Source organism: Eriocheir sinensis, unplaced genomic scaffold, assembly GCF_024679095.1.
Source record: "Eriocheir sinensis breed Jianghai 21 unplaced genomic scaffold, ASM2467909v1 Scaffold553, whole genome shotgun sequence".
NCBI classification, from domain to species: domain Eukaryota; kingdom Metazoa; phylum Arthropoda; class Malacostraca; order Decapoda; family Varunidae; genus Eriocheir; species Eriocheir sinensis.
The window spans coordinates 20122-39139 of NW_026111891.1; the positions used below are offsets into that span (position 1 = coordinate 20122).

General features: G+C 45.7%; 1 protein-coding gene across 3 annotated transcripts; it reads left to right on the forward strand.

The window, feature by feature from the left end:
* Positions 1-16527: 16527 nt before the first annotated feature.
* LOC126993069 (uncharacterized) lies at positions 16528-18549 on the forward strand. 3 transcript variants are annotated; one of them, XM_050851899.1, is made up of 2 exons: positions 16528-17345; positions 17565-18549. In XM_050851899.1, exons 1-2 carry the CDS (start codon positions 16692-16694, stop codon positions 18165-18167), a joined length of 1257 nt encoding a protein of 418 aa, XP_050707856.1. In that variant the 5' UTR covers positions 16528-16691; the 3' UTR covers positions 18168-18549. The 3 variants fall into 3 exon arrangements, with proteins under 3 accessions (XP_050707856.1, XP_050707855.1, XP_050707858.1); XM_050851898.1 differs by having other exon boundaries at positions 16528-17456; positions 17676-18548; XM_050851901.1 differs by having other exon boundaries at positions 17676-18547.
* Positions 18550-19018: the final 469 nt, after the last annotated feature.

Genomic DNA, 19018 nt, shown 5'->3' on the forward strand with positions numbered 1-19018 from the left:
AGTGCAAATCAATGGTAGGAAATCTGAGTGGGGCAGTGTTACGAGTGGAGTCCCACAGGGCTCGGTGCTGGGTCCTCTGCTTTTTATTATTTACATCAATGACTTGGACACAGGAATTAGTAGCGATGTCAGTAAGTTCGCAGATGATACCAAGATCGGTAGAGTAATCCAATCACACAGCGACGCTACCGTTCTCCAGGATGAGCTTGACAGACTATATAATTGGGCGAGGAAGTGGCAGATGGAATACAATGTCAGGAAGTGTAGCATTTTGAGTGTAGGTAGGAATAACCCCTTACACAATTACTCCTTAAATGACACTCCTCTAAGCAGGTCTGGGCGTGAGAGAGACTTAGGAGTCCTAGTGAGCGCTGACCTCCGTCCTGGGCTCAATGCATTCAGGCTAAAAATCGGGCAAACAGAGTACTAGGTTTCATCTCAAGGAGCGTGTGCAATAGGAGCGCTGAAGTCATCCTCAAACTTTACTTAGCACTAGTTCGACCTCATCTCGATTATGCAGTTCAGTTCTGGTCCTCCTATTATAGAATGGATATCAAGATGTTAGAATCTCTACGGAGGAGGATGACAAAGATGATTCAGGGGGTGAGAAACTTGCTTTATGAAGACAGGCTGGAGCAGTTAAGCCTACACTCTCTAGAAAGGCGAAGGTTGCGAGAAGACTTGATCGAAGTTTATAAATGGATGAAGGGATTTAATAAAAGGGATTTCAATAAAATTTTGAGAGTGAAAGAGCCAGGTAGGACGCGTGGAAATGGTTTTAAGTTAGACAAATTCAGATTCAACAAAGACATAGGCAAGAATTGGTTCACCAATAGAGTGGTGGACGAATGGAACAGGCTTGGGAGCCATGTTGTGGGTGCCAATACCATAGATACATTCAAGAAGAGGTTAGATAAAGCCATGGATGGTGAGGTAAGGTGGGGTTGAGTGTACAGGAGCTGCCTTGTATAGGCCAACCGGCCTCTTGCAGACTCCTTAGTACGTTCTTATGTTCTTATGTTAAAAGTAATGTTTGCTCAAGTAACATAAAATTAGTACTTTTAAGATTATTTAAATCTCCCAGGTTTATGTTGTACTTATATGCTGCCAATAAACTTCTAAAATGTACAATGTATGTATATGTATGTATCAATACATGTATGTATAAAAAATAACAAATATACCCTAGCGATCTAACCCGAATCCTCAACCTGTATGGGATCCCTGCGCTTGCAATAATACTGGACGCAGAAAAATTATATATATATATATATATATATATATATATATATATATATATATATATATATATATATATATATATATATATATATATATATATATATATATATATATATATATATATATATATATATTTTTCAATTTTCTGGTACGCCGGTGTTTAACGTTATCTCAATGCCAGCACACTAGACGCATCACATTCCCCACACACACACACACACAAGGCACACACAGTGTTTAACGTTATCTCAATGCCAGCACACTAGACGCATCACATTCCCCCCACACACACACACAAGGCACACACAGTGTTTAACGTTATCTCAATGCCAGCACACTAGACGCATCACATTCCCCACACACACACACACACACAAGGCACACACAGTGTTTAACGTTATCTCAATGCCAGCACACTAGACGCATCACATTCCCCACACACACATACAAGGCACACACAGTGTTTAACGTTATCTCAATGCCAGCACACTAGACGCATCACATTCCCCACACACACACAAAGACAAGGCACACACAGTGTTTAACGTTATCTCAATGCCAGCACACTAGACGCATCACATTCCCCACACACACATACAAGGCACACACAGTGTTTAACGTTATCTCAATGCCAGCACACTAGACGCATCACATTCCCCACACACACACACATACAAGGCACACACAGTGTTTAACGTTATCTCAATGCTAGCACACTAGACGCATCACATTCCCCACACACACACAAGGCACACACAGTGTTTAACGTTATCTCAATGCCAGCACACTAGACGCATCACATTCCACACACACACACATACAAGGCACACACAGTGTTTAACGTTATCTCAATGCCAGCACACTAGATGCATCACATTCCCCACACACATACAAGGCACACACAGTGTTTAACGTTATCTCAATGCTAGCACACTAGACGCATCACATTCCCCACACACACACAAGGCACACACAGTGTTTAACGTTATCTCAATGCTAGCACACTAGACGCATCACATTCCACACACACACACGTACAAGGCACACACAGTGCTTAACGTTATCTCAATGCCAGCACACTAGACGCATCACATTCCCCACACACACACACACACACATACAAGGCACACACAGTGTTTAACGTTATCTCAATGCCAGCACACTAGACGCATCACATTCCCCACACACACACACACATACAAGGCACACACAGTGTTTAACGTTATTTCAATGCCAGCACACTAGACGCATCACATTCGACACACACACACACACAAGGCACACACAGTGTTTAACGTTATCTCAATGCCAGCACACTAGACGCATCACATTCCCCACACACACACACACACAAGGCACACACAGTGTTTAACGTTATCTCAATGCTAGCACACTAGACGCATCACATTCCCCACACACATACAAGGCACACACAGTGTTTAACGTTATCTCAATGCCAGCACACTAGACGCATCACATTCCCCACACACACACAAGGCACACACAGTGTTTAACGTTATCTCAATGCCAGCACACTAGACGCATCACATTCCCCACACACACACACACACAAGGCACACAGTGTTTAACGTTATCTCAATGCCAGCACACTAGACGCATCACATTCCCCACACACACACAAGGCACACACAGTGTTTAACGTTATCTCAATGCCAGCACACTAGACGCATCACATTCCCCACACACACACACACAAGGCACACACAGTGTTTAACGTTATCTCCATGCCAGCACACTAGACGCATCACATTCCCCACACACACATACACACACACAAGGCACACACAGTGTTTAACGTTATCTCAATGCCAGCACATTAGACGCATCACATTCCCCCCACACACACACACACACAAGGCACACACAGTGTTTAACGTTATCTCAATGCTAGCACACTAGACGCATCACATTCCCCACACACACACACACACACACAAGGCACACACAGTGTTTAACGTTATCTCAATGCCAGCACACTAGACGCATCACATTCCCCACACACACACAAGGCACACACAGTGTTTAACGTTATCTCCAGGCTAGCACACTAGACGCATCACATTCCCCACACACACACACACAAGGCACACACAGTGTTTAACGTTATCTCAATGCTAGCACACTAGACGCATCACATTCCCCACACACACACACACAAGGCACACACAGTGTCTAACGTTATCTCAATGCTAGCACACTAGACGCATCACATTCCCCACACACACACATACAAGGCACACACAGTGTTTAACGTTATCTCAATGCCAGCACACTAGACGCATCACATTCCCCACACCCTGCCTGGTCAAACTCTTTCGCCTCTGCCTGTCAACATCTACCTTTCCTTCTTGCTGGAAGTATGCCTTCACACAGCCTGTACCTAAGAAGGGTGACCGCTCCAATCCCTCAAGCTACCGTCCAATTGCTTTACTTTCTTGTCTATCTAAAGCTTTTGAATCAATCCTTAACCGTAAGATTCAAAAGCACCTTTCCACTTCTGACCTTCTTTCTGATCGCCAATATGGGTTCCGCAAGGGGTGTTCTACTGGTGATCTTTTTGGTTTCTTAACTGACTTTTGGTCATCCTCTCTTAGCCGTTTCGGTGAAACTTTTGCTATTGCGCTGGACATATCAAAAGCTTTTGATAGGGTCTGGCACAAATCTTTGCTTTCTAAACTACCCTCCTACGGTTTCTATCCTTCTCTCTGTACCTTTATCTCCAGTTTCCTTTCTGACCGTTCTATTTCTGCCGTGGTAGACGGTCACTGTTCTTCCCCTAAATCTATTAACAGTGGTGTCCCACAGGGTTCTGTCCTATCTCCCACTCTTTTTCTGTTGTTCATTGATGATCTTCTTTCCAAAACGAACTGTCCTATCCATTCCTACGCCGATGATTCCACTCTGCATTATTCAACTTCTTTTAATAGAAGACCCACCCTTCAGGAACTTAACGACTCAAGGCTGGAGGCTGCAGAACGCTTAGCCTCAGACCTTACTATTATTTCCGATTGGGGCAAGAAGAACCTGGTGTCCTTCAACGCCTCAAAACACAGTTTCTCCACCTATCCACTCGACACAATCTTCCAAACAACTATCCCCTATTCTTTGACAACACCCAGCTATCACCTTCCTCAACACTAAACATCCTCGGTCTATCCTTAACTCAAAATCTCAACTGGAAACTTCATATCTCATCTCTTACTAAATCAGCTTCCTCGAGGCTGGGCGTTCTGTACCGTCTCCGCCAGTTCTTCTCCCCTGCACAGTTGCTGTCCATACAGGGGCCTTGTCCGCCCTCGTATGGAGTATGCATCTCATGTGTGGGGTGGCTCCACACACAGCTCTTCTGGACAGAGTGGAGGCAAAGGCTCTTCGTCTCATCAGCTCTCCTCCTCATACTGATAGTCTTCTACCTCTTAAATTCCGCCGCAATGTTGCCTCTCTTTCTATCTTCTATCGATATTTCCACGCTGACTGCTCTTCTGAACTTGCTAACTGGATGCCTCCCCCCCTCCCGCGGCCCCGCTGCACTCGACTTTCTACTCATGCTCATCCCTATACTGTCCAAACCCCTTATGCAAGAGTTAACCAGCATCTTCACTCTTTCATCCCTCACGCTGGTAAACTCTGGAACAATCTTCCTTCATCTGTATTTCCTCCTGCCTACGACTTGAACTCTTTCAAGAGGAGGGTATCAGGACACCTCTCCTCCCGAAACTGACTTATCTTTCGGCCACCTCTTTGGATTCTTTTTAGGAGCAGCGAGTAGCGGGCTTTTTTTTTTTTTATTAATGTTTACTTTTTTGTGCCCTTGAGCTGTCTCCTTTGCTGTAAAAAAAAAAAACACATACAAGGCACACACAGTGTTTAACGTTATCTCAATGCTAGCACACTAGACGCATCACATTCCCCACACACACACAAGGCACACACAGTGTTTAACGTTATCTCAATGCCAGCACACTAGACGCATCACATTCCCCACACACATACAAGGCACACACAGTGTTTAACGTTATCTCAATGCCAGCACACTAGACGCATCACATTCCCCACACACACACACACACAAGGCACACACAGTGTTTAACGTTATCTCAATGCCAGCACACTAGACGCATCACATTCCCCACACACATACAAGGCACACACAGTGTTTAACGTTATCTCAATGCCAGCACACTAGACGCATCACATTCCCCACACACACACACACAAGGCACACACAGTGTTTAACGTTATCTCAATGCCAGCACACTAGACGCATCACATTCCCCACACACACACAAGGCACACACAGTGTTTAACGTTATCTCAATGCCAGCACACTAGACGCATCACATTCCCCACACACACACAAGGCACACACAGTGTTTAACGTTATCTCAATGCCAGCACACTAGACGCATCACATTCCCCACACACACACAAGGCACACAGTGTTTAACGTTATCTCAATGCCAGCACACTAGACGCATCATTCCCCACACACACACACACACAAGGCACACACAGTGTTTAACGTTATCTCAATGCCAGCACACTAGACGCATCACATTCCCCACACACACACACACAAGGCACACACAGTGTTTAACGTTATCTCAATGCCAGCACACTAGACGCATCACATTCCCCACACACACACACACAAGGCACACACAGTGTTTAACGTTATTTCAATGCCAGCACACTAGACGCATCACATTCCCCACACACACATACAAGGCACACACAGTGTTTAACGTTATCTCAATGCCAGCACACTAGACGCATCACATTCCCCACACACACACACATACAAGGCACACACAGTGTTTAACGTTATCTCAATGCCAGCACACTAGACGCATCACATTCCCCACACACACACAAGGCACACACAGTGTTTAACGTTATCTCAATGCCAGCACACTAGACGCATCACATTCCCCACACACACACAAGCACATACAGTGACACACGAGGCCGCAGTGTGATGTAGGGAACAACACGACGACTGTAGCTGAGACACAAGGCGAGCTGATCACGCTGAGCACAGCGGCGAGGCGTCACCCTGAATTTGGAGTGTGCTGGAAATAGCGAGGCAGAGCTGTGCTGAGGGAGCAGGGAATGTGGCGTGTGGGAACACAACACTTCCTTTGTAACAGTGGCAGCATTTCACGGGCACGGCCCGTACTACTGAATAGGCTTTTCGTTAACACCCATGAAAAAAATAATATCCTCACCTTGATGGATAACAAAACAAGAAAGAAACACACGGAGGCAGGCGACGTCTGGCTCACTTCCTCTCTTTTTCTCTCTTCGTCTTTGTCCTTCATTCAGTCTCCTTCTCTTTTGCTCCGTCTCGTTCATGCCCGCACCTGTTCTTCCTCTTCCAGCCCCAACACACTTTCCTTTCCTGTCCCACTGCCAGTCACCGTCTCCTGTCTATTTTGTCTAATACTTGCTCGTACATTCTTTCTTTCAGTTTCTTTCTATTCGTGTCTCTCCGTCCCTCCTTCATCTGTTAATATAGTCCATTTATTCCTCGTCCTTCATCCGTCTGTATATTATCCCCGTTACTCCTTCAGTCGTCTATATATTCCCCTCCCCCCCATCTCTCTCTCTCTCTCTCTCTCTCTCTCAGTCCAGCAGTCAGTCAATCAGTCAGTCACTCAGTTAGTCAGTGAGCCAGTCAGTTAGATAGTTAACCCGGTAGCAGCGACGGTCCAAATTTGTGGCTTCACCTTGTAGCAGCGACGGGCCAAAATTGTGCCATGATATAACCCCCCCTAAAGATGATACATAATCTGATCACAAATGCTTGGATATATATTATGAAGTGGTTTGTGTGAGGGTGATTTTTTCTTATTTTTCTCACTTGGAGGAACCATTAAGAAACATGATCCCCGCTGCTACCTACCGGGTTAACCATTCACTCATTCATTCAGTCAGTCCGTTTGCCATTCATTCATTTATTCATTCAGTCAGTCAGTCAGTCATTTAGTCAGTCAGGCAACCAATCACTTTTTTTACGTAGCCACAGAGTCAGTCAGTCAGTCAGTCAGTCAGCCAAATCAGTCATTCAATTATACATTAGTTAGTCCGGCAGTCAGACAGTTACGTAGGTAGTCAGACTGCTAGTCAGTCAGTCAGTCAGTCAGTCAGTCATTTAGTCAGTCAAGCAATCAGTCAGTTATTTTCGTAGCCACACAGCCAGCGAGTCAGTAAGTCAGTCAGCCACTTACATCAGCATGGTCAGCTAGTCAAGATAAGTCAGTCAGTCAGTCAAGGCATTCAATCAGCCATTCTTAAAGTAAATCAGTCACTAGCAGGGAGCGCCATCAAATCCCGGAGTCTGCCTTACAAAAATCCCATTTTCTATCGTGTGCCGGGGCGGGGCTTAGGCCAGCGTGACCTTGAGGGCGGCGCAGGGATGAATGATGGGCCTTTAAACTCTGCCATGCATGCCGGACCCGAGCCAGTAGCGGCGCCCTGAATCACGCGTCGCCGGCTACTTCGGGGGTCATGTTGGTAAACCTTTCGGCGTCCAGGCACACACACTGGGCAAGGCTGTCGTGGAGTGGTGGGCGCGTCCAGGGGTAGTTTACGGCCCTGGCGGTAGTCTGACGAAGCCTCTGTGATGGGATCTTGAAAATACTCCTGAAAACTTTGTAAACGTTTGTTGTGAGGTGGAAAGCGTTAAGAATACGAGACTCAGGTCGGCATTGTCAGACGCTTCCGCCTCTCACATCAACTTTTTCAAGGCCCAAAGAGGACATTAATCGGGCTCTAATGAGTGTTCGTTTAGGCTGATGGAACAAAAGAAGGGTCAGACTACCACCAGGGTCATGAAACTACCCCGGGAAATGCCCACAACTCCTACGGAAGCCTTGGCAAACGTGTGCGTGCTTGGGCGACGAAATGTTGACCCCGAGTTCTTGAACGTATCAGCCCCATGGCGACTATTTCCCAAGGCCGCAGGAAGATGAGCTGGATGATCATGCGCGATTTTCCCGATCAAGATGCGTAAGTCATGAGCAAGTCTGAGGGCCTTATTTTAACAGGATCCGGCTGCCATTACTACTTCCTCAGAGAGGATTAACCGGGCTTTCATGGGTGGTTTTCCAGTTCAGGGTGCAGCAGAGGTCGTGTAAACCTATCACCAGCATCACAAAACAGTCCACGGAAAGCCCAGCAACTTGTAAGTACGAGAGGCTTATCAAACAAGAGAACTGAGGGGCCAGACGCTTGAAATAGACACTTAAGCGGATAGAGTGATTAGCAAGACTGGTTTCTACTCTCCGAAATGTGTAAATACATCTATACTGCAGGGAAATGGGTAGGCATAGAGATTAGAGCACACAATGACACACACACACACACACACACACACACACACACCGTCAGCTGTAAACAGACACACACACACAGTGCTGCAGGGATGGGTCAGTAAGGCTGCACGGCACGTATTCTTAACGCATCGGCGCCTCGGTTCGCCTGTTTAAAAGCCTCTCGTAGAAGTTTCAGGGTTTTCACGGACTGTCTCGTGATCCCGGTGACAGTCATACACGGCCTCAACGGGACACCCCCGTGAAAACCCAGTTAATCTTCTCTGTGGGCTTGGAAAATAGTCCTAATCTGAGCCGAGACGTTTAGGAATATGGAATGAACTCACTTCAACCTCGTTTACAGTCTCTCTGTAGATTAGGTAACGCACACACCAGCGGCTTTGAAACAGGCGTAAAAGTAGCTACGTATAGTGATTGTAAGGCTGGTTTATATGTCTATAATGCTCTCTCTCTCTCTCTCTCTCTCTCTCTCTCTCTCTCTCACACCTTCTCCACGCTGGGCTTAGTGAACGTAAGGAGGAACGGCTTGCAATTTTCCTTCCTAAGTCTGTCAATGGCGAGCGCGAGATATTCATTCACTTCCTCTGTTGTGTTCTTGCCGCTTTGGGAGTCGCTGAGACCCAACCTGCGAAGGGGAAGGTGAAGTATTGCATGGGAGGGCGAGGCTGTCAACGGGGAGCTCCGGGCTAAGGACACACGGGCACCTGATAGAAAGGGGGAAGGTGAGGTATTGCATGGGAGGGCGAGGCTGTCATCGGGGAGCTCCGGGCTAAGGACACACGGGCACCTGATAGAAAGGGGGAAGGTGAAGTATTGCATGGGAGGGCGAGGCTGTCAACGGGGAGTTCCGGACTAAGGACACACGGGCACCTGATAGAAAGGGGGAAGGTGAAGTATTGCATGGGAGGGCGAGGCTGTCAACGGGGAGCTCCGGGCTAAGGACACACGGGCACTTGCTTAAGCAGGAACAATAACTTGTAACATATATATTTATGTTGCAACTTGGGGGAAAGACAATGAAAGCGACGGACAATGAGGAAAGAAACACTCGTCGTTGTCCGTCTGTTTACCTGTCTGTTTTTTTTCTTACCGAAATACCTAAAAATCTGATGAATATATTTACCAGTTCCACATGGGTGGACATCCCGAACATTTACACAGCTCCCTCCACACACACGTGACGGCCGTGCTGCGTGCGCCAAGTGCCGGAGGCGGTGACAGTGAAAACGTGTAAGAAAGTATTAAGGGTTACAGGGCCGGATCAAGGGGGGGGGGGCCAAGGGGCCAGGGCCCCGGGCCACCCACCAAGAGGGGGCCTCCCACCAATTTAAACAATACATTTTGATTTAATAAGGTTAGTATTGTAATCATAACTAAACGAGTGTCAGTACCATGTAGTCAAGTGCCTGCACGTTTTCCTTTCTTTTGTTACCATGGTAATCCATGCAATTTGGATGGTCCATTTTCTCTTACGACAATAAGAGAGAATTGGCCCAGCTTTGTGATGTTAATGTTAATTAAACCATTAAAACCAACAAAAAATAAAATATTTCCCCGATTTTTTTTTTGCTTCCTGGACAGTCCAGGAAGCAGGCGTAGGTTTTGTATCCCCGGGTTTATAGTGGCGCCATCTACACATCAACATTCATTATTGTCATTCTTATTACTAATGTTAATATATAGAAATACAAAGACAAGTATTTGCATATGTCTTCTGCGTGGCTTCCAAGAAATTGAGGCCGTTGGCGGAATGGTCCTCTATATCTATATACAGCTAGGAAGGTTCACTGGTCCCCTATTTATCATATTTTTAGTAATAATAATAGTAGTAGTAATTGTTTATTGTTGATATTATTGTCATTTTTATTATTAATATTATTATATAGAAATACAAAGACAAGTATTACTGTATTTGCATATGTCTTCTGCGTGGCTTAAAAAAAATGAGGTCGTTGGCGGAATGGTCCTCTATATCTATATACACGAAGGCGCAAAACAGGGCCCATATAGTAAAAATAGTAGTAGTAATAGCTTATTGTTGATATTATAACAGTATGAAAATAATTAAATACATGCACATACAGCTTACACGTTGTTACATTTATTAAAAAAAAAATATATATCACAGTTTCTCAAAAGTAAGTTATTTAAGTGCTGTTTTAGTTAGTATAAATTATAATAATATGAAGCATGGCGACATTAGTGCAGTGGCGACTATTTTATTTCTTGCCTATCATTGATCAGTTTGTATCTTCTCTCGGTCAACGTCTGGAAGCATACAAACAGATATCAATTAAATTTAGTTTTTTTAGACATCTGCAAAGGCTTTCTTCAGATGAACTTTGCGACGCAGCAGAGCAACTCATCAGATCATATCCAGATGACTTGGATATAACATTTAAGGAGGAACTGTGCCAGTTTGTCACATTTGCTAATATATTCACAGATGAGGAGCCAACAGATGTCAGCACTGAGCTTTTCCTGTATAGACTTGTATTGGACAAGGGTGTGCAGGACACTTTCCCAAACATAGAGATAGCTCTGCGAATATACCTTGTCCTAATGGTGACAAACTGCAGTGGGGAGCGCTCTTTCTCAAAGCTAAAGTTAATTGAAAACAGGTTACGGACATCTATGACACAGAAACGTCTGGTAAATCTGACTATGATGAGCCTCGAGTCAGACATCTTGTGTGAACTGGACTCCAACGAGATCATCAGTGAATTTGCAATGAAAAAATCCAGAAAAGTGTCAAGAAAGTAATCCTGACTTAACATGTAACTACATATGAAAGAATGAGGTATTATATTATGTGATAGTTACATTATTATATTCATATGAGTAACTGGAATTGTATGTATGTAAAAAAAAAAAAAGTAAGAATAACTTGTGCTTATTTTATTTTGAATTTATGCATATTGATAATCGGAAGAATAGTCCCGTTGTATTTTATTTTGAATTTATGCATATTGATAATCGGAAGAATAGTCCCGTTGTATTTTATTTTGAATTTATGGATATTGATAATCGGAAGAATAGTCCCGTTGTATTTTATTTTGAATTTATGCATATTGATAATCGGAAGAATAGTCCCGTTGTATTTTATTTTGAATTTATGCATATTGATAATCGGAAGAATAGTCCCGTTGTATTTTATTTTGAATTTATGCATATTGATAATCGGAAGAATAGTCCCGTTGTATTTTATTTTGAATTTATGGATATTGATAATCGGAAGAATAGTCCCGTTGTATTTTATTTTGAATTTATGCATATTGATAATCGGAAGAATAGTCCCGTTGTATTTTATTTTGAATTTATGGATATTGATAATCGGAAGAATAGTCCCATTGTATTTTATTTTGAATTTATGGATATTGATATTCGGAAGAATAGTCCCATTGTATTTTATTTTGAATTTATGCATATTGATAATCGGAAGAATAGTCCCGTTGTATTTTATTTTGAATTTTTGGATATTGATAATCGGAAGAATAGTCCCATTGTATTTTATTTTGAATTTATGGATATTGATAATCGGAAGAATAGTCCCATTGTAGTGTTTCCTAAATAAAACCGACCTAATTAGTATTGCACTATTTTGGCCATTAGATTAATTAGACTATAGTTTGTGGTGTATGCAATGGGAGTTGGAAAGGGGGCCTCCCACCAGAGTAGGCCCCAGGCCTCCCACCAGCTTAATCCGGCCCTGAAGGGTTATGATTATTTTCCAGTTATCATTCCTCCATTTTTCGCACTTCTTGAAAAAAAATACGTTCATCAGAAATAGAAAAAAAAGAGTCTGGAAAGAAACTGTAAAACTTAATCTGTTGTTTGCTCAGCACGTAAAGGAAAATTGAGCTGCTTCTCCGTCACAGATTTACGTAAAAGGTAATTAGTACGTACCACGCACACAAACACTCACACACACAATAAAACTTCCTTTCTGTGTGTGTGTGTGTGTGTGTGTGTGTGTGTGTGTGTGTGTGTGTTTCTGACACAGCCACTCAGCGCGGCCGGTCAGCTTAGAGAGAAAGGCGGCGACTCTCTCCTCACTCTTCATAAATAAAAGCGGATCAGCAAAGTAGCTTCTCCCGCGACGCCGCCGATGAACAACTCTGCGGGGGGTCCTACCTGCCCGCCGCACCCCGCCAAGCTCCCACCTTGCCCCCCCTGCCCCCGCCCCCCACACCCATCGCGGTGGTCAGAAGGTCAAAGGGACTGAAAGGAGTGTTATGTAAACCTTTCCCATTTTTTTTCATAAAGACAGTTGTCCTAGGATAATGTGTGCTGGAAAAAAGGTCTGTCAAAGATAAATCCGTGGAACTCAGTATTCAAGTATTATTCATTGGTGAAAGTTGTTAGTGACAGACTGGTAGGCATCTGGGCATACAGACAGACGAACAACGGACAGATACACACACCTAGAGACAAGGACATGAAAGAACACACACACACACACACACACACACACACACACACACACACACACACACACACACACACACACACACACACACACACACACACACACACACACACACACACACACACACACACGCTCTCTCTCTCTCTCAAAAGAAGCTGACAATTTTAAACCCCCGGTTGACCAGGCGTTTCAAATGAAGTATTTATGGAGAAACTACTCACCCTCCGTAACTCTTGGACGCTTCTTCACACACAGCCTTCTCCAAGGTATGCGATAAATACATTACTGCGAGAAATGTTTTCACCGTAACTCGTGTGGCTTTCCTTCATTCCTTGATTGCGGGGGAAAGTTCAGGAAAGTATAGAATTATGTAACCATCACCGTCACAGCTCGCCGCCCTTTCCTCTCCCCGCTGAAAGCTTGAGAAATGTGATGTGGTCGCCTCATCCCAAACGCCAAATAAAATAACGGCAACTTTTTGAAGCCTTCCTTTAGCAGGCGCCAGACGTAAAGAATTCGACGGGAAGTGTCGACTGGATTCGGCGGTCAGTAAGGAATTCTAAGGATTATTTATATTTTTTCTTACCGGCGAAGAGGTATGGATTAAGTCGGGAGGTTGCAACTCCCGGGGATCTGCTTAATAAAATCAACCTTTCATTGAGGGAAGTCGACCTCGGTAGGTAGAAAAGGTTAAGCTGACAGTAAGGTTGTGGCTTAATGTCATACTTCTGGGTGTGCCGCGGATTATAGGCGAGATAAGTGGAGGAATCACCCACGGCCGCCTCCTGCCTCCTTACTCGTCGAATGATCAAGGGGCTGGAACCTCTAAGGCGATGGCAGATGTATTGTTAGACTTAGAAAAGAGAGTTCAGTGCGAACCTTGTGTAACCTGTTAGTGAGAGGGGAAAAGGGGTCTGAAGGAAGGAAGGAAGATTTGATAAAACTAAAGAGTGGAATTTGATTGGAATAAACTTACATGACTCAGCACTGGAAACTTCATTGGCTAACTATGATGAAGTTTTCGTAAGTGCTGGTGAGACCCCGTTAATTACTGCTTGGTGGAATTTCACGGTCGGGAGGTAAGGTTGGCTCGCCCTACAAGTAACGCTGAAATAATGAGTTTCTTTGAAGTCGGCCGCCCACTGGAGCAGTTTGTTCACGAACTGCATAATAATATGTAAACTTTTCCCCAGTAAAAATGATGAGTTACCTTTTGTGTTGTAATATTAACTTAAACGCACATGGGTGGTTTTCATCCCCCCCCCCCTAAGCATTCTTCTCTGTTTTCCCGGTATTTTATCTCTATAGACCTACTTGGTACTTTGGGAGACCACTAATAAATAAACACTTATAAGCATCTGACAGATAATTCTTTCCGTTGCAGGAGCCAAGATGGCGGCGAGCCCTTGCCGTGGTGCAGGGCGTGGCGTCCAAGGGGTACTGGCTGCTCCTGCTGCTTCTCTTGCTGCTGCTGCCGCCACCACAGGCCGCCGCCGCCGGGCCCCCCGCGGAGAGCCAAGGTGAGTCTCCGCCCGTCACGCCAGAGGAGGTGCCGGCCGTGGAAGTCTTGGGGCAGGAGGAGTATAGTTACAATACCAGCAGCGTCCAGGGCGACTCTCCGCTCCTGCCTGACGACGCCGACGATTTCCTTCCGCCCATCATATCAACGGAGGCGCCCTTGGAGAACCCGAGTCCGTCAGGTGAGGTGCGGCTGCCTGGCCCGCCCGCTGCTGCCTGCTGTCTCGCCGCACGGCCTCCACTAACACCTGACTCGGGCGGCGCTGGGGATGCGGGTGGTGGTTGTATTAATGGTTGTTGTTGTTGTTGTTGTTGTTGTTGTTGTTGTTTGTGGTGGTGGTGGTGGAGGTGGTACTAGATAGTGCTGGTAATGGTATTGTTGTTGGTACTAATATTGGTAATGATATTCCTGTTGATATCAGTGGTGTTGATGGTGGTAAGATTAATATTGTCATTGGTATTGGAATTTTACGGTTTATGGAGGTAGTGATGATAGTGATGGTGGAAGTATTTTGTGTGATAGTTGGTGGTGGTGGTCATGTTGCCGCTACTGCTTGTGGTGTGGGCGGGTGACAGGGCTGTTGCTAAACTATAAAGGAATAGATAGAATATTCTTAATTCTTTTGAATGGCAACTATTCGCAAATAAATCTTGATAGGTAAGAAAAAATAACCGTGCTTAACTTTTATTTCATGCACAATGCGTGGATAACATGCCTTGGGTTCTTTATACATTAGTTATTTCCCAGTGTGTCGCGTAGGTACTCTTTCCCTCCATATCTGTTCCCTTTATCCCGTGTCCGTCCATTGCGATTTCTTAATTTTAGTTGCCTTTCTACCTACTACACCCCTGGATTGTTACTAATGAGACCAGAATACATCCAATACCTACTTGCTCTATTATTATTATTATTATTACTATTATCATCATCATCGTACGTATATAGTAGAAGTATTTCAAGTATGCCTATGCCTCTCCATATTGTACTCAGTCTTTCATCGCTAAATACAAAGTTCTCATTTACTACTCAACGGCAGGTTTTATAGTTTTTCACCTTCTTTGAATTCCACATATAGTACTTTACACCCAATTACTTTTTTTGCTTTGCACATTTGCGTCAAATTATTACTATCAGTGGACATCAGATTGTTGGATCATTATTACAGTAAATATGAGATATATGGATAATTTTTAGAGGTGTTCATCATCAAGTAAAGTGGTTCGTGGAAAGTTGATATCATAGGAATAAGGTCTGGAAACACGTAGTTGGAACTTGGAGTATGCGCGTTGTGCTGAGTTTTTCCGTGGCTATGGTCTAAGAGTCTTGAGGAACTGTCAAAGGGAAATCAAGAATGAGCTCGGGAGGCAACATGAGCCACGAATAGATGGCGTCACTATAAACACTTGCCTGCGCCACGGTGGGCTCGAGCCGACTACCAGGCCCCCAAAGAAAGCCTACCGGCATCATAGGCCAAGATGTAAAAAAATATATAAATAAAGGTAGTAGCAATAGTAGTAGTAGTAGTAGTAGTAGTAGCAGTAGTAGTAGTAGTTTTCTTGTACTGTTTTCCAATATATTTAAAAAGGTGTAATGTACAATATGACCGTAACTGGTGAGTAAAGGAACGCGTGCCGTAAAAAGGGTTGCCCTTAACGTCTAAATTTGCATTCCCTGGAAAGGCGGACGTTGCGAGTAGACTTCATTAAAGTTTATAGATGGGTGACGGCCTTTGATGAGGATCTGCTCGTAAAAGGGCATGCACTCTTAGCCAAGGGTGGTTAGATCAATATAGATTTGTTAAACATGCAGGCAGGAATTGGTTTGCTAATAGAATGGTAGTCGAATGGAAGAGGCTTGGCAGTCGTGCATGTGGTGAATTTCACTGTGATAGGCACACTATTATTAATAGGTAAGGTAAATTCATTAATTGGATAATAGTTTCATTGTAAAGGTTTTCATTGATAAGATAAGAAATACAGCTGGAGCTCCTCCCCTGAAGGTGTAATAAGAGCGACGGTCACTGAAGGGTGTCTCGCTCCCCGGAAGTGTGGCTCACGATGTGGCTCGCGCCTGCGCCGGGGGTCACTGGTGAGTGTGTTACCAGGCTGCTTAGTGAAGCAAGACAATTTACACAACGACAGCACAGATGGCCGTGACGTCCAGGAAGGCATCAGTCTCTACGGACCAGTCATCACTGGTCATCATCTCGAAGGCTGCCCATGCATCATCAGCCTCTTCGGTGATGGCGGCCACCAATTCGGCGGATGGGCATGGATCATCAGCCTCTTCGGTGATGGCGGCCACCAATTCGGCGGATGCCCATGGATCATCAGCCTCATCAGACGAGTCATCACGGGTCGTCACTTCCAAGAGTGCCCATGGATCATCAGCCTCATCAGACGAGTCATCACGGGTCGTCACTTCAAAGAGTGCCCATGGATCATCAGCCTCATCAGACGAGTCATCACGGGTCGTCACTTCAAAGAGTGCCCATGGATCATCAGCCTCATCAGACGAGTCATCACGGGTCGTCACTTCAAAGAGTGCCCATAGATCATCAGCCTCATCGGTGATGGCGGTCACCAATTCGGCGGATGCCCATGGATCATCAGCCTCCACGGACCAGTCATCACGGGTCATTGCTTCAAAGGCGGCCCATGAATCATCAGCCTCGACCATAGCAGCGGAAGTCACCAAGTCTGGAGCTGCCCATGAATCATCAGCCTCCACGGACCAGTCATCACGGGTCATTGCTTCAAAGGCTGCCCATGAATCATCAGCCTCGACCATAGCAGCGGAGGTCACCAAGTCTGGGGCTGCCCATGAATCATCAGCCTCCACGGACCAGTCATCACGGGTCATTGCTTCAAAGGCTGCCCATGAATCATCAGCCTCGACCATAGCAGCGGAGGTCACCAAGTCTGGGGCTGCCCATGAAACATCAGCCTCCACGGACCAGTCATCATGGGTCGTCAATTCAAAGGCTGCCCATGCATCAGCCTCGACCATAGCAGCGGAGGTCACCAAGTCTGGGGCTGCCCATGAAACATCAGCCTCCACGGACCAGTCATCATGGGTCGTCACTTCAAAGGCTGCCCATGAATCATCAGCCTCGACCATAGCAGCGGAGGTCACCAAGTCTGGGGCTGCCCATGAAACATCAGCCTCCACGGACCAGTCATCATGGGTTGTCACTTCAAAGGCTGCCCATGCATCAGCCTCGACCATAGCAGCGGAGGTCACCAAGTTTGGGGCTGCCCATGAAACATCAGCCTCCACGGACCAGTCATCATGGGTCGTCACTTCAAAGGCTGCCCATGCATCAGCCTCATCGGTCCTAGCCACTCCGTCAGTGGCCGCACGCGGTACAGGGCTCACCGCCCGGACGGGCTCGCCACACCGCCTCCCGTTGCACCGGAGACTGGTGAAGACGGGCCCGTCATCACAGAAGAGAGAGAAGTGGAGGCCGCTGATGTTGTCCAGCAGCCAGGCCAGTGGGATGGAAGAGGTGAAGACTGGCTTCCTAAGCGAGGCGCATTGCACCCTGACGGCCGCGTTGCCGTCTTTCTTGCACAGCTTCGCCAAGGGCACACGCAGCTCACCCTCGGCGTGGCAGCCTTGAATCCCTGCGACGCAAGACCATCCTTCCACGGGGAGCTTGACGGAGGCGACCGTACGCCTCCTCTTCAGGCAGCAGGTGGAGTCCTTGCACGAGAGCTTGATGGAGTCCACCAGGGAGGAGCCTCGCTCCAGGGTTACCCACACGTTGAATTTCTGTCGAGATGCAGAGTTTCCCATCGTTGCTTCGATGTGATATAAAAAATATCCGTATATCGAGGAAATCGGTGTTAGGTAATAAAAGGAGGTGCTATGTCCATGAAGACCGACTGGCCTCCAGCAAATTCTTTCTGCTGTAATCTTGCCTAGTCGGCTAAGTAGTGCAGTTCACGCGTCGGATGGCGGGTGACAGGGCTGCAGCAACACGCTTCTTCATGTTGTTTAATAATAATTAACAAAATAAAGGAAAATTCAAATTGTCTAGTGAGAGAGAGAGAGAGAGAGAGAGAGAGAGAGAGAGAGAGAGAGAGAGAGAGAGAGAGAGAGAGAGAGAGAGAGAGAGAGAGAGAGAGAGAGAGAGAGAGAGAGAGAGAGAGTAACAAAGAGGAAGAAGGGAACCACAGTAACAAATAAAAGTAAGGAGACCGCAGTGCAAGTGGGAATAGGGATTATCGGTAGGTGGCAAAACGACCATCTCAGGGCGCCTCCAAGCACACACACACACACACACACACACACACACACACACACACACACACACACACACACACACACACACACACACACACACAGCCACATCTATGTGGTGGAGACTAGTCGTGATGAGGACAGTAGGTGTTTGGTGGTGGTGTTGGTGGTGGTGGTATACTTAGGGAAAGGTCGTAAATTGCTGAACAGGTTTCCCCAGCGGCAAGA

Excerpts from the sequence above, each read along its gene's own strand:
- LOC126993069 (XM_050851899.1), top strand. The coding sequence starts at position 16,692 with ATGGCCGTGACGTCCAGGAAGGCATCAGTCTCTACGGACCAGTCATCA. Across the intron at positions 17,346-17,564 it reads CCTCGACCATAGCAGCGGAG|GTCACCAAGTCTGGGGCTGC; the intron begins GTCACCAAGTCT and ends ATAGCAGCGGAG.